The sequence below is a fragment of the Zootermopsis nevadensis genome, unplaced genomic scaffold (assembly GCF_977971745.1).
Source record: "Zootermopsis nevadensis isolate Lab colony 2312 unplaced genomic scaffold, Znev_1.0 Znev_ptg000025l, whole genome shotgun sequence".
NCBI lineage: Eukaryota > Metazoa > Arthropoda > Insecta > Blattodea > Termopsidae > Zootermopsis > Zootermopsis nevadensis.
The window spans coordinates 1,799,685-1,815,360 of NW_028259157.1; the positions used below are offsets into that span (position 1 = coordinate 1,799,685).

The following is a 15,676-nucleotide window of genomic DNA, read 5'->3' on the forward strand; positions in this document are numbered from 1 at the left end:
GGAAAAGAGCAGGTCTCCGAAAATGGATTGTCAATGCAAACCTTCGGGCTTCAATACCAAAGTAGTGAGTTTATTTGCCATGAAAGCTTAAAATGTTACCCAATATATAATGCATTCTGTAACAAATAACTAAATACATTTCAATGCATGAGAACAGCCTTGGTTGAAAGCTCAAATTTACTAGGAAAAAATTAACCGATAAAAAATGTAATACCCTTTCAGTTCTAACTATCTATCTTTGTCCTTTCATTTAAATTGTCACATTTGCAAGTTGTTAATTTAAAGTTAAAAGTTTTGTTTAAAGACACAAACACATATTTAAGTTTATTACTCTACATGCAAACACAGCTAAGCATCTAGAGATGCACACACGTTTGTCTTAATATAGAGTTATCACACGGCTGTTATTTCAACAGAAAACTTAAATCCACAATTACATATGGGAGCTTACAGTAACAAGGAAATTAATTATAAATTCTGCCTAAAGACATCTAAGTACTTATCTGTGGTCAATTCGGATGGAATCTGCAATTGGGGAAACAATTGGTTTGTCTGTATGCCAGGCACTAACGAAAACACGCTTTGCACAACCTTAGCGCCAAATTAATAGAATACCTCACTTTCAAATGCACAATGCACAACAAAATAAATTAATGAGATTTCAGTTTTTCATGGCAATAAGAATGATTATGGTCTAGAGAAATTATGACAAGACTACAGAGGAACATACAGCCTCCTCTTCTACAACAAAGATGGAGGCAATATGTCCCCCCCACCAACATAATGGGAACCACCTACAAGACTACATGGTTTCATAACCCAGAAGTCCAAAATTATAATTGAACTGTCTAGCAGTACAACTCTGAAGGTTAAAAACACTGTCCAACATTCAACTTTCAAGTTTCTGTACGTGAAAAAGTATTGATGACCATCAGTGTGGATTCTGATGCAATAGTTAATTACTGATCAAATATTCTGGATTATCAGATACCAAGGTGAAAGACAAGAGTACAAGGTGACAGTACATCAGTTATTCACAGACTTGAAAACAACAAACCTTTAGTATCCACAAATGGCAGGGAAAATCATGAATAGCAGTGACAACCTCTTAAGAATTCTACTCCTGAGACATACATACTGCAAGGGCATCTTCCTGATTTCCCCAAAGTTCAGTGCCTGATCTAGATTCATCACTATCACATGTAGAGACCCCACTTATGCACTTTGTCGTGGTGGTGGGGCTTGAGTACCTCAGTGATCCCAAGAGCTATGCTGGCGGTAGCATAGCTACTGGTAGGGCCTCCCTAGCCAGATTGGTCGAGGGGGAGAGGTCAGACTAAGACAGGTACCCTGGTCCTCCAGGTTGGGGGTTGGTCGCAAGGCTAACAACCTTGCACCGTAAAAAGGAAGATGTTTCGAAACCTCAATTAAAGCCTCGGATAGATGGACCTAACACAGGACCGAATGGAAGAGGAGAATCGAGGAGGCCATGGACTGAATAAAGACCGGAGAGCCATAGAAGAAGAAGATTATGTAGAGAATCATGCTATGCAGCTATGCTACTCAAAGGTATCATCATCAGTTCAAACAGTATACAGGAAGCACACTAGTGACCCTTATCAAAGTACAGATATATATAATTTTAAAAAAATAATGAGTCCATTGAATAATCATACTTACATTAAAATTATATCATATACAACAGAACATGCTAGAAATGTCTACCCTGTTATCAACTGTACAATGACAAATAAAAAAGAGTTGTCTCAACAGTAATGTAAACATTACAGGAACACTACATTGGACATTATGCATTGTCTGTGGAATGTTTGATATAATGGTGTTTCATTAAATGGCTCTACTCCTGTTTCCAGATGGATGGTTGTCATCACACAGACAGATTTGTTCACTTTTTATTCTTGAATTATTCTTCGTAACAGCAATCTGGATTTAATCCAGAACCACTTAATACTAGACTTGTATCATCTGCAGCTTTAGTGGCAACTAAATTCATTGCAGCCTTCATGAGCATACAGCCACATCAAGTGGTTGTAAAAAATTGACGTTTTCAGAGCCGTTTCAGTCCTCATCCAACATGTCTGCAGGATGTCCTGGTCTGGGACATCCTGGGCTCTGCAGGCATAACAGATCCCTGATGATTACGACCTAGATGGCTCTTGAAATGCCACTTTTTTTACACCCACCATAAGTGGTTGATTGTCTGTGTAGACTTCTGGCACGGCTGAATGCCCGAGAAGATATTGCTGAATTTAGTCACCACAAAAGTTTCAAATCATATTTTGTTGAACTAGACCAATATGTTAACCACTTGACCACTGGGAATAAAAAAAACATTTTAAGCACAATAACCAACCACTTGAGGAACTAGGCTAGTATGTTAGCCACTAGGCCACTGAAGCAAAAAAAGACTCATAAAAATCTGTAAGTATAATAATCAATCACTTGAGGAAAGGAGTAGAGAAAACATCATTCATATAAAGTATACCTCACACAATACACAATGCCCGACACAGTGACCCCATAGCAAATCATCCGCAACCACAAATTTTAGAATTCACTACTGGAAGCACGATATATTTTATTTAAGTGTTTTTAAGAAGCATGTAGTTATACCATTAGACTGACTTTCATTTGGTAATTATTTTCAAAGCATTTGAACATGCAGAAAACACTTCAAACAAAAACACAATAAAAACACGACCTGCTTGTAAAAGAACTACATATGGTCTTTTGCTTCAACTAGGAGACTTGTGCACTCATATTTATTTATTTTCAGAACACTTATCTTCTTACAGTTTTTCTTTATTTTTTTATCAGGTAAATTTAATTTGGGATTGTATATATCTGGATTTTTTACTTATGAATGAAACAAAAGTCAGCATCAGCACTATCTTTAACATGATAGTACAAAGGACAAATAGGTATTATATTACAGAAATAGATGGCATCAATTTTAAATCACATGACAGAAACTTGTAAGACATGGTGTGGAATGTACATGTTGGACATTATCAACTGTTTGAGATACAATTAAAAAAAATTTCAGAACTTTAGTCCCACCCTCAGGTGATTAAATATTTATATTTGTAATATTTTCTAATTTTAAGATTCCTGTTGTTGGTTCAAACTGAACCTGGGACACTACAGTGGATTTCAATATAAGCTCAGTGACAGAACATAAGAGCCTCAGTCATTTCAGGGGCCTCCAAATATTTAGAAATTTGTCTAATGCCCATAGTACACATTGAGGGTGACATAAATTCCAAGTCACTAAAATGAAATTAGAATCAACAGTGGTCTGAATCTTTAGTAACAAAAGTTGAATGTATGTTGAAAGAAGTATCATAAAAGAAAGCACAACAGTGACTCAACCCCCCACCCCCCTTCCACATAATAGTTTAGCTATTTCCCTCTTTCCTTTCATTTTAAATTCTATGAATGAATTCTCAAACTACCCTTCAACTGTGCTAGTACTCAAAGCAGTTAACCCCACCCTGTTAGACAGAAGACATTGTAAGACAAGCAGACACATCTGCAAATTATAGAACAAGTTTCATACTTGCCTTGCTTAGGGACCTAATAGAATAGAATGGTAGAGTACACTGTCCTCAGACTAACAAATGTAGAAAACTAATGCATTCCACCAGTCACCCAAATTGTCTTGAAATACAATGTAAAATGAACACTGGCCAACACAGGGAAAGTGGGTGCAGAAACCAGGAAGGTATGCCTGGTCACTTAAGAACAGAAACAACATTAGCTATAAATCACCACAACAGCCCGAAGACTTCTACATTCAAAATGAAAGGAACAACTGCATCTACTTGTGGAACCAAAGATTATATATGCTGCCTATTAGTAACTTTCTCTAAAGTAATAAACTTTCTGAACAAGACCATCATCCTGAGCAAGCAGAATTCACATTACTGATACAGAAAAGAAAGAAATGCTACAGATATAAAATACACAAATTTTGAGCAAACGATAATATACAACTCATAGTCAACACAATAAAACAAACAAAACATGCTGGGGTTGTTAATATTTGAAATAAAATAAAGCTCCAATGTAAAAGTCTTACATTTACATAAATTAAGTACTCAGTGGTAACCTTGCCTTGTTTTATACAAGAAATCAAACTTCTTAAAGATTCCCCTCTCAACAAAGCAAAACTCACATACACACAGAGCAGTCAGTGTAACTGGACAAATCAGAAAACCAGAGCTTTGATGAACAAGGTTCTACATCATATAAATAAATTTAATCTTACAACACATTACCAACAATATACAGATTATTCACACCTTCTTTAATGACTACATTACCACTGGTCAAACTTGTAGAGGTTTGGTGTATATTTTGCATTACTTCCCCACCACTAAATTGTAGGTACAAAAAACAGTAAAGTTTACAACTGTTAATCCCACAAAACACTAAATGATATTTTGGTTCCTGAACTTCCAGATTTGGTATTTTCAACTCTACCGTACCAATAACTGTGCTGTTTAAAAACACACTCCACACACTTTATATAATATGAAGATAATTTTGGTATGAGCAAAGAAATGTGGCACAACCAACAAAAGCATATACAATATGTAAATTATACACCATATTATAATTTCAGAATTTCTTTTACATTTCTATGTGATGAATGAAAGCCTAGAATTATCAAAATGCTACAAGCAAAATATGAATCAGTTTTACTGAGGTTTGATTAAAGATAACAGAATTAAACTGAAAAAGACCTGATGAGATCACAAACACATGGGAGGATACTGAACATTGGGTCAGTCAGCAATACTCGGGTATCTATGCAAAATGTTTCAATCCAATTTAAAATTTGTCAACCATGAGCAGTGCGTGAAGTATACTTCTTCTGTATGTCATTCACTGTTCAAAGTGTACTGGAAAATACATATTCTTCAAGAAATCTGTTACCTATTTTTGTAGTGGCATTAGTTCCCATACAATTTAAGGCACAGCATGTACGACCTACATTTTATGCTAACAACAGGAAATTCTTGTGTTTAGATTTAACATGTTTTAAGAAAAATAACCTTAGCGTTCGATATTTCTTATTTTTGTATGTAAAGTAATCCATGCCCCACCCATCTCATTCTTCTCGACTTAATCACCCTGACAATATTGCGAAAGGAATATACATTTTTAAGCTCATCATTATGCAGTTTTCTCCATACCCCATCGTCTTCTCTCCTGGGCCCAAATATCCTCTTCAACACACTATTCTCAAACACCTCTCAGAGAACATGTTTCGCGCCCATACCATCAGCCGGGAAGACAAAATATTTTGAACTGAGAAGTAGCAGGCATTTCCGGAATTTAGTCTCCTCCTAACTTCCTCATGAGTATAATTTTAATTTGTTATTGTTCCCAAATATTGAACTTTACCCCTGGGAAAGGACCCCAGTGCCCATTGGATAGGAGGCTGGGTGGGCCCCAGAGCAGGTCTGGACGCAGAAGCTAGAGGAAATATCCTCTGCCCATCAGGGGCCTTTGACAACTGACATAGTTTGTTGCTTGAGAAGATTCTATAAACAAATGTAACATTAAAAAATACCTATTTAGTTGCCAAGTAGTTTAATAAACGTACATACTCCCCATATGACAATAACATGTCAGCAAAAAGAATCTGATTTATCTGACTGGAACTTGAAGGCCTATCAACAGAGGTGTGACACACAGTCACGGTCTTTCATCTAATTTGTTTACAAATTATTATTATTAGACAATGGGAAGAGGGGGGGTGGCAGAGAAATGAATGTCAACAAATACTTCAAACTACACATTTTGCTATTTGCAGAAAATTAAAGCAAGAACTGAAAATTAATTTCAGTGCACAGTAAATAATTTACAGATGTCAGAATTTTTGACAAATCACTTTCAGTTGAATTAATAAAAATCAGTCTTCTTAGGCAAAGACTATTAAGAGTGAAATTTTCATCAGTAACAAAATACTGGAACAAGTCAATGTCTTCAACTAACAGTATCTGAACTCCCTCATATCATACGAAGGTAAGAACATTACCAAAAACACAAACATTTATACAAGTGAATGGAGCAAGAAAACAGATATTCAAACTGACAAAAACATACACTTAAAATTTACAAAACTTTTGCAAGACCTGAAATAGCATATGGAAATAAAGCCTGGGTGATTAGAAAATCAGATGCAATTTAAAACAGAAATAATATTTATGATAATTAATGGTTACACATCATTAGATCATAAAGAAATGAGACTTTTCAAAAAAATTAAGATTCAGTCAGTCAGCAAATCTATTCAGAATTAACTAGTGTATTTGAAAACATGTAAAAGGAATGTAAAATAAGAATACCAAAAGAAGAAACGTAAAAGCTGCATATGTAACAGGATGATGAACAAAAAATTAATACAGGCATACCTCGGAGATATCGCGGGTTCGGTTCCAGACCACCACAATAAAGCGAATATCACAATAAAGTGAGTAACACAAATGTTTTGGTTTCCCAGTGCATATAAAAGTTATGTTTACACTATACTGTAGTCTATTAAGTGTGTAATAGCATTGTCTAAAAAAACAATGCGAGAACATTGCGAGAATTACCAAATTGTGACACAGATACGAAGTGGCACATGCTGTTGGAAAAATGGCGCCGATAGACTTGCTCGACACAGGGTTACCACAAACCTTCAATCTGTAAAAAACGCAATATCTGCAAAGCGCAATAAAGCGAGGTATGCCTGTATAAAGTACTAGAAGCTATATGTTAGTGACCTACTTAATGCATGAAGAGCAGATCCCAATGCCTTCTTGTATGAAAAACCCTATGAGTCTCTACATGTTTTGATGAAACCCAAAACAAGAAACACAAAAGTATTCTTTTTTCACCATGCATAAAAGCTAAAGTAAAAAAGAAAAGAAATTTCTAAACTGACTAGAATATTGTGTTCTCATCACAAATTCTGGGATTAATGCTAATAACTGGTATTCTTATAACAGGTGCAACATAAAATATTCTGGAATTACTTTGTGACTATGTATACTAAATACTGAATTTCATACAGGTATATTGTGACACATTTCTAGTCTTAGTATTCTCAACCAAGACTGCTCCAGAAATTAAACAGATCAGTTCTCTGAATTACTGAATTAATGTGGAGTCAGAAGTAATGTCAAACAACCTTACTGATACTGAAAACGTTCACACACTGGAAATACTGTCTCTGTAAGGAATTAAAAAACAGATGTTAGGTAATATACATTAAAGACAAATTATCATTTACTCATGGCACCTATAGGAATCCATCATAAACTCCATGGCAATGCAGAATACAGTTCCAGAATCACTTTATTAGAATGTAGTTTCCAATGCAAAAGAAAAGTGAAACAATTATAGCAACAGACAGAGCAAGTAGTTTCATTTTACTTTTCTCGATGAATATTTTATTGCGTAAGTCATTAAGAAAATCAAAAATATTTGAGTTAAAATTCAAAAGCCGCAGCAGCAGCATAATAAATACTAAATTCAGAACAAGATAGCCCTCCCGTATCCATATGTTATATGCCATCTTATAACACCTCAAACAAACTTCAAAAAAGCAATACTATCATCAATGGGCTGAATTACACTGCTCTGTAAAGCACGTCATACCAAAATGCTGCAATAGTAAAAGGGCAAAGTAAACAAGTACTACAAGAAACACCAGGACCATTACACAAGAATGACATGATCAGGGAACACATGCTGACACATACACAAACTAATATACTTTCATTTCACTCTAGGTAATGGTACTGATTAGTTTACCCACCAACAGAATCTCCAATAGACTTCAAGAATAAAAAATGCTGTAAAATCGCAATCTAAGTTGTTATTTTTCCACAATTTGGACTGAATTAACCATTAAGAGCCCCAATAACTTTAATAAATAAAGAATTTTAAGATACAAAATTTTAGGTTTGGTGTGTTAAATTATGAAATGTCAATGTTACTTTAAAATTTCTTTCCACACTTCAAATGGTCAGCTTTTTTGCATCTCAAACGTTTCATGCATTTGCCAATACTTACCCAATCCTTTTATGTTCTTTACAGCCTAATCCAATCTGATCAGTGAGGACGCTAATCAGCATATAAAAGTAAGCACACCGAACAATGTAGGCTATGAACAAGAACACCAATCGGAACTTGATTTTCCTACCCAAATAAAATTGTAAATTTTAAACAATTTCCTTATAGTACAACAACAATTGTTTTGGATGTTCTTGTGCAACATTGTTCATACTCTACTGAAATCAATTTCTTAGTACATTCTACTGGTGAACAATTCTACAGTATTCACTGCATGATTTGGTTCTACAGAATGTCACATTCACTTGCAAAAGCAAATATATATGACATGTCACACAATCTGAATTGAAATTAAACATATAAGGGAAAAAAGCTTTTTTTAATAAATTCTTTCTTGTTTTGCTAACTGCAATGATAAGCTACCCTTAAAAGAAAGTAACGCTGAATAACCTACCAGTTGAAATGTGGCCACGTTAACAAACCAGTTCCAGTAAAACACAAAGCGAACTCACTCTTCCAATATCCAAAGCACTAGATGGTTCACTGCACTGCACTGTGGACACATACAGGCAGGCAGACACAACACTTCAAGAACTTCATCTCGAGTGAGGGCCAAGGAAAATGCTAGACTATGTCCTCTTTTTTGTATATTTCTTTAGTAATGACAAAATGAGCCCCTTCAAGTCCATTACGTAGGAACATTCATTCTACAACGAATCTAGTCAACAACAGTTCTATTTAAGTGGGGAAATAACCAACCAAAAACCACACACTTGAAATTTCACTGCCCACGCATACCCGCACACCCCAGTGATGCACAAACTGTGGGACAAAATTACGCTAATAAACCTGCTCTCTGAAAACGGTGCACCTTGATATTGTAAAGTTCCAGTAAGAAAAAGGGACAGGTCTCCTTCGGGCAGGACACGTCCAAGAGGAAGGAGGAAGGACTTCTATCGGACACTTGCAATCTTCATGTTTTCTTGGACGCTGAACCTATATAAATACGTACGAACGTCATATAATAACTATTGGCAGGCGAGGCAGGACTGGCTCGCATGCAACATTCTGCATGAAGGTTTTGATTGATACTGAACACAACTGTATCACTCCCGTTAACGAAGCCTTGGCCACTTGAAGCACAAATGTGATTGTCCAATATGTGACTGATTCAATGAAACGATTCATCAGTCCCAAACAACTACTACAGAGTCCTGTGTACCTCCCAGATATGTGGTTGTTGTTGTTGTGACCAGCACGTCCTGGTGTACCAAATGATCTAGGCAATGGTCGAATGTGTGGCAGTGACGGAAGAACCTCTCGACATCGTACTGAACGGGATAAGCGGGGTCTCACAATTCTTGCAGCTTCCTTTGACTTACGCAGGATAGGAGTCATATCTATCCCTTCATCCACTGGGAACAGACGACACAGCTCCTCTGCTACTCGTGGCTCTATTTCCTGCATAGTACAATTTAATAACTCTCAAACTTTCAATTTCTTTCCATACATGATGTAATTTATATAAACGGCATTGTTTTATTCACTTACCTGGCCATCTCTGCCAATTTTAACAGGTTTTCCTTCATTCCATGGATTGTACAGGTGCTGAGTCTTGTTAAATGGTAATTCTTTCCTGAAATTATTAACTAGAACTTTGCAACAATGCAGCATAAAATATTTAACATATTAAAACATTACACAGAAACGTGCCAAGGTCATTCTTGCCTTATTGTGACTGCAAGACCTCATGTGAGTCTTGATTTCTTTTCAGATGTATTCTACTTATTTTTAACAATGTTATAATTAGAAATTCATGATTCAGACACATTCTTAGCTTATACTTCTGTTTCACCATATTGTTTTATGCACTATATGTTGTTAACAAGAAACAACAAAGAGTAAGTTCACTGCAGATTGCATGCAAGTAGAATATATTTCACGAGGATATTATCTCTTTATGCAGAATTTAATGCCATTTGCCTTGATTATCTTGAATACACCTTTTGCCTTATTACAAGAAAAAGTAAAATATGAGAACAATGAGTTTGGAACACCTTCCAGTGTATCATTTCTAATGGGTACTCCAAAATATTTATTCTTGAACTAATTTAGTATACCATAAGCAGGAAAATATGTTGGCACAATTCTCTACCATTCAGCAATACAATACAGTGGTAATACAAATAAATTATCAATTTCATAACTTCACCCCTTACATTAATGAAGAGGCCAATGATGACACATTTTACTACGTATTTTCTGAATATCTCCTTAAATACACAGAAATGTTAACAGACACCATGTACGTTTTCTATAATTTTATGACGATAGTTCAAAACCATTCTAGGGTGGTACATTCAATCTGGTAAGGCTCAAGATTATCTCATGTTTACATACTAGAATATGCAAACTGACAATCTTAGCTTCTGCTCCCTTAGTAAATAAGTATTCATCAAGGTGGTTTACTATTCGAAATGCCACTATGACAGTAACAACAATGGCTAGCAGGAATTCTGAATTATGAAGGGCTTGGTATTCCCTACATCTACGAAGTTTTGATTTTGGAGAATGTCAAATGGAAGAATCAGAATACAACTACTCTCATACCCTACATGTCTGACCCACATTGTAAATGTCATGTCTCTAGAACACCAATTTCTCATGTACCACTATGCTAACACACAAAAGACTTTTAAGGTTGTTTACCAAAGAAACTGGAAACACCCCCTTCACTAAATCACATCTGGTGATCAACTTATACTTGCACTACACCAGTGGTCCGCAACGTGGCGCCCGCCAAGGCTTTTTTTGGGTCCCCGCGTTGTTACGGAAAGAGGTTATACTGAATAATGAAGGCCGTTCAACAATGAACATTATAAAATCAAAGCGCAGATCTCGACTTACTGACGCCCATCTTGACGATTGTTTGCGAACAGCAACATCCTACACTACCAAATTTGAAAAACTGGCCAATGAAATGCAGAGCCAAACATCACACTAACTTCCCACTTGAGTAATAATAATTGTACTTATAAAACTACGAATTTTTGATCGCGTGGTTTCTTGTATCATTAAACGTTGTGTTGTTTTGCGTATTATTTGGTGTCCATATCTTATTTGTCCAGAGAAAAGAAAATTTGGCTTTGTTAATTGGTTGGTGCCCGCCACGATCTCAAACTCCCAAATGTGCCCGTAGGCACAAAAAGGTTGGGGACCACTGCACTACACCAACAATGTGCATCCTTTAACAACACAAATTACTCATTTTAAACACCATGATATATACAAAGGAAATAGGGGCAGACATTTTTCTCATACTACAATTACAAATTTATGCATAAAGTGCTGAGACCGACAGTGTATGGTACGTTTATCTTCATGACCTGTATACATACCAGTACTAGTTCAGAACTTGAACAGCAGCCATTTTGAACTCACCTGCAAACCCAGTCAACTTTAAAGACACCTCCCAGTGCTTTGGCAGAAAGACCAGGTGGTAGAACCCAAGAGATGGGTGGCACATCTCGTCGAGATTCGCAATCCAGGCGTGCCACTCCTAATACACATAAATAAATATAAAACCACCACACTATCAATATGATGTGTCATATTTATGTATGCAAAACAATGTACCTCACCTGCAAATTTTCCACTCTCTTTCACAGAGAAAATCAACAGCACATTGCGCGATTCCCTAAATGCCTGGTTTAACTTTGCCTCATTCTGCGGAGGAGTAGACCACACTCCTTTCGCTTTAGACAATGTTACATTCTCAGCATTATTGCTTTTGATTACAAAAAAGCGTGCATCACGAAACAAATAATTAAGCTTTGTTATGTAATCTGGAAAGAAAATAACATAAAATTAGACAAAAAAAAGATTTAAATGGTGCTGCTTCAGTTTATTAACTACTGTTTTCCAGAACTTGAGACTTTACTTGCAATAATTTAGTAAGTGGCAAATTTTTTAGTCACTAAGTAGCAAAACAAAAGAGCTTTCATCAGTAATAGTATTAATACTGCTTCGAAAATATTCATTTTTGTGTGAACAGAATTTTTATGGGAAGAAGTTAACTTGTGTACAAATGTGTACCTGTATTATCTTTTCTCTGTATCAATAAGAATGGTGTGCATCTTCCACTTAAGAATAAAGCAATTTATTGTCATGTTTTGTTAATTCACAACAGCAGCTAATCTGCAGGTGAAATTCTATCATGTTACTGTTGAAAACAGCATTCATTTACTTGAATACCTTCATCTGTATTTACATGTAATTCATAATACACTCTATGAATACCTTTTCCTTGCTTTAATGCTTAAACAATTGCAGAAATGTTCCTACGAGACAAAATCGATGTTATACGCAGACAACAGAAATTTCCTATCACATAAATGCACAAACTGGAAATGACCTCTACTTTCAATGGGAAAAAAAAATTTTAACTCTGCAAAATTAACATATCAAGCCATTTATGGAACCCGTCATCACATGGTCTTGCCTTTTTTCCTCCTTACACTTACCATTAATCACCAACATAAATTTATTTATGTTGAACTGCCAAATATGTTACTTTCTTCATTCTCATTTGAATATAGAGATTTTCTTTAATATAATCTGAACAAATAATGATTATGAGCCAGGATAACTCAGTAAGTATAGTAACTAGCTATGGGCTGGATGACTGGGGTTCGATCCCCGACAGGGACAGAAATTTTTTTCTCTAGCCTCTGTGTCCAGACCGGCTCTGGGGCGTACCCAGCCTCCTATCCAGTGAGTATCCAGGTCCTTTCCTAGTGGTAAAGCACAGCCAAGGCATGATGCTGACCACTCACCCCATCTAGTGGCAAGGTCAGGAATGAGTACAAGCTATACAACCACTCCCTACATGGCGTGTAGCAGGACTGCTTTACTTTGATTAAACCATCATATTAATTTCAGACAGCTTGTACACAATACGTAAAAGACAAATTAATTCTGAAAATACTCAAGAAAATAGCAATTTCTATAAATAACACTGGATGTGTCCAAATGATTCTGTGGACAAATTATACATAAATAATTTTTTTAATCTATGACAGACTGAAATTAAGGTAGTGTGTACATTACCATAAGATTTAACCTTTCTCCCAGTCTTGGATCTCTTGGAACTGTGACCTATAACAATCAAAATCAATTACTATAGTGTGTTAAGCCAGTACATGACTGCCTTTGTCAACTAGAACAAGAATGTTGCAACCTTCAATAAGTTACTTCATTTAGATTTAATATGGGGTTCAGACACTGTGTCCACCACCTACCCACCGCAACCTTAAAACATAATACCTCATCTGTGTCTATTAATGTCATCATTAGCATCATGTTTTGTTAATGCAACACAATGAAAAAATTTTAGTTTCAGAGTAGGCAAAATACAAACATGTTAATGGTACACCAATTCTAATTAATAACCATGCATTTCTTAATTCTTGGTTGATGCAGCAATATTTTATCAACTGTAGAGTACACATAGCATCAAATGACTGAAATGACAAACTGTGAAGACTTGGAAAGAAACAATCATAGCTCATTCAAAGGTAGAACTACAGCGTCTGCTAAAACAGACTGAGACCCACAAAAACCACCAGCCCCTTAACAAGAAATGAACTGGCAAACTCCAAAACATATAGCAGGAATGCTACTAACCACGTTGAGGAAAGAGGACAGGATAGTCTTGGGCCATACAAAGATATTTCTGCTTCACCTATTTTTGAGCAACATGCTGTGTCTAGCACAATTATAGTGCCTACCTTTCATGAAGTTTTAAACTGGGAATCTGCTATAAGTATTTTATAAGATCTTGCTAAAATCAATTCCTATAAGTATTGCGTGAAGAGATCAGAGTACAAAACCTATAACTGCAGGAGTCAGGGAATCCTATTACAGTGAAACCTCGATGCCTCGTTTTCGGCAGGGGTGGGAAATAAAAACGATGAATGCGGGAAAACGATAGATGCGGGAAAGCATTAAAAATTTAAAAAAAAAAACAATGTTTCTCTTTCAAAGTTACTTCTTTTTACCAAAAAAGTCTTTAATGGACAACTGGTTTGTCGAAACTTTACGTTTTAGACCAAACAGACACTTTCCACGTTCAAAATGTTTTCCTCGTCACGTTCACTAATATTAAGCGCATAAAAGAACGACTTCACTTTCGCCAATGCAGCGTGTGCTTCGGCAAAACTCGGCAAAGCTTCGGGCTCGCATTCGTCGTCTTCCTCTTCCTCACCACTCCAACTCCCTTTGCGGACAATAACAGGAAGAATGGAAATACTATTACTGCCGAACTCAACGAAACGTAGCTGTAGAAGACCCTGAACCGCTGGAAACAAGATGAACCAGAAGAATGAAAAGCCTTTCCTTTGTACTTATAATAAAAGCATTTGTGAAGAAATTCACACTGCACATGCCATCTGGCATCGCTGGAACGAAATATGAGTGCACCCTAATTAAAATCGTAAAATTTCTGACAATGAGCACTGCCATTCACTCCAACTATCACCCCTGCACCGCTGACCCTCATTCCAAAAGAATGTGCTGGTTGGGCGACATAACAGGTTACCGCTACTGTATATTCCAAAAACATTATGCGTCTTTCGGTATTAATTTATCTCTAAACCCAGCATTTTAAATTCTCAGAAACGATCATTGCGGGAAAATTGTGGGCCGGGACTAAGATTTTTGAACGATTGATGCGATAAAACGATAGTTCGAGGAACGATAGAAGCGGGAAAATGTAACATTATTTTATATGGGATGTATTCGGGACCGAACAAAACAGACGATGCATCCGGGAAAACGATAGTTCCGGGAACGATTGATAGAGGTTTCACTGTATAGAATATTTATGATGAAATTGCAGGAATTTGGCAATGAAAAGTGCATTTTTCTAAAATAATATGAAATAAAAGGTAATTTTTTTCTAAAGCAGCACAACTGCAAAGTCAACTTAAGAATAAAGGATGCCTAAGGTCCTCAAACTTTGAAGACATTCTCAGATCTTAAAAAAGTGTAATAATGGTGTAGTATCTAACAACTACACATTTATGGTGGCTAACAAAATGAAAGCTTGAATAATGGACTTCCTTATAATGATCCCCTGAAGTGCTGAAAGGTAAATCTTCTTTAATTACAACACTGTATTCAAAAAAATTTCCCACCATGTCAGTATCCTAAAGCAGTGGGTGGGTGTAATATCTACTTTTTTAATTACACATAACAAATTGTCTGCAGAAGAGAATTTCATCAACTCATATATCAGATACCACCACCGCCCTTAATGTTGTATAAGATACAATACGATTCAATTCATCTTTATGTGCAACAGCCCCAAAACTACTGCAGGATAGAAAAAGACCGAAAGAGCAAAGCAATTGAATTAATCTGTATCCTACTTAATGAAATACATACAAAAACCATTCTACTTACTATGGACAGGACTTCTCCTTTCGCGAGAGACTTCTCGCCTGCATTTGACTGATCCCCTGTCCTTCTGAGATGAATTTGTTTCTGAAAGTGCATCAAATTACACAGTTATGCCCAGTCA

At 36.1% G+C, this 15,676-nt stretch overlaps 1 protein-coding gene across 2 annotated transcripts in view; it reads right to left on the reverse strand.

Moving 5' to 3' along the window:
- The window catches only part of LOC110838454 (uncharacterized), a 40,621-nt gene that overhangs the window by 11,692 nt on the left and 13,253 nt on the right, over positions 1–15,676 (reverse strand). Inside the window, exons 8-13 of one of the 2 annotated variants that reach the window (XM_022081656.2) lie at positions 15,559–15,639; positions 13,204–13,251; positions 11,736–11,939; positions 11,536–11,653; positions 9,646–9,730; positions 9,317–9,555 (exon numbers count right to left, since the gene is read on the reverse strand). In XM_022081656.2, coding sequence (XP_021937348.1) covers positions 9,317–9,555; positions 9,646–9,730; positions 11,536–11,653; positions 11,736–11,939; positions 13,204–13,251; positions 15,559–15,639 — 775 coding nt within the window. The remainder of the gene's footprint in view (positions 1–9,316; positions 9,556–9,645; positions 9,731–11,535; positions 11,654–11,735; positions 11,940–13,203; positions 13,252–15,558; positions 15,640–15,676) is intronic. The other variant, XM_087355978.1, reaches the window with a different exon arrangement.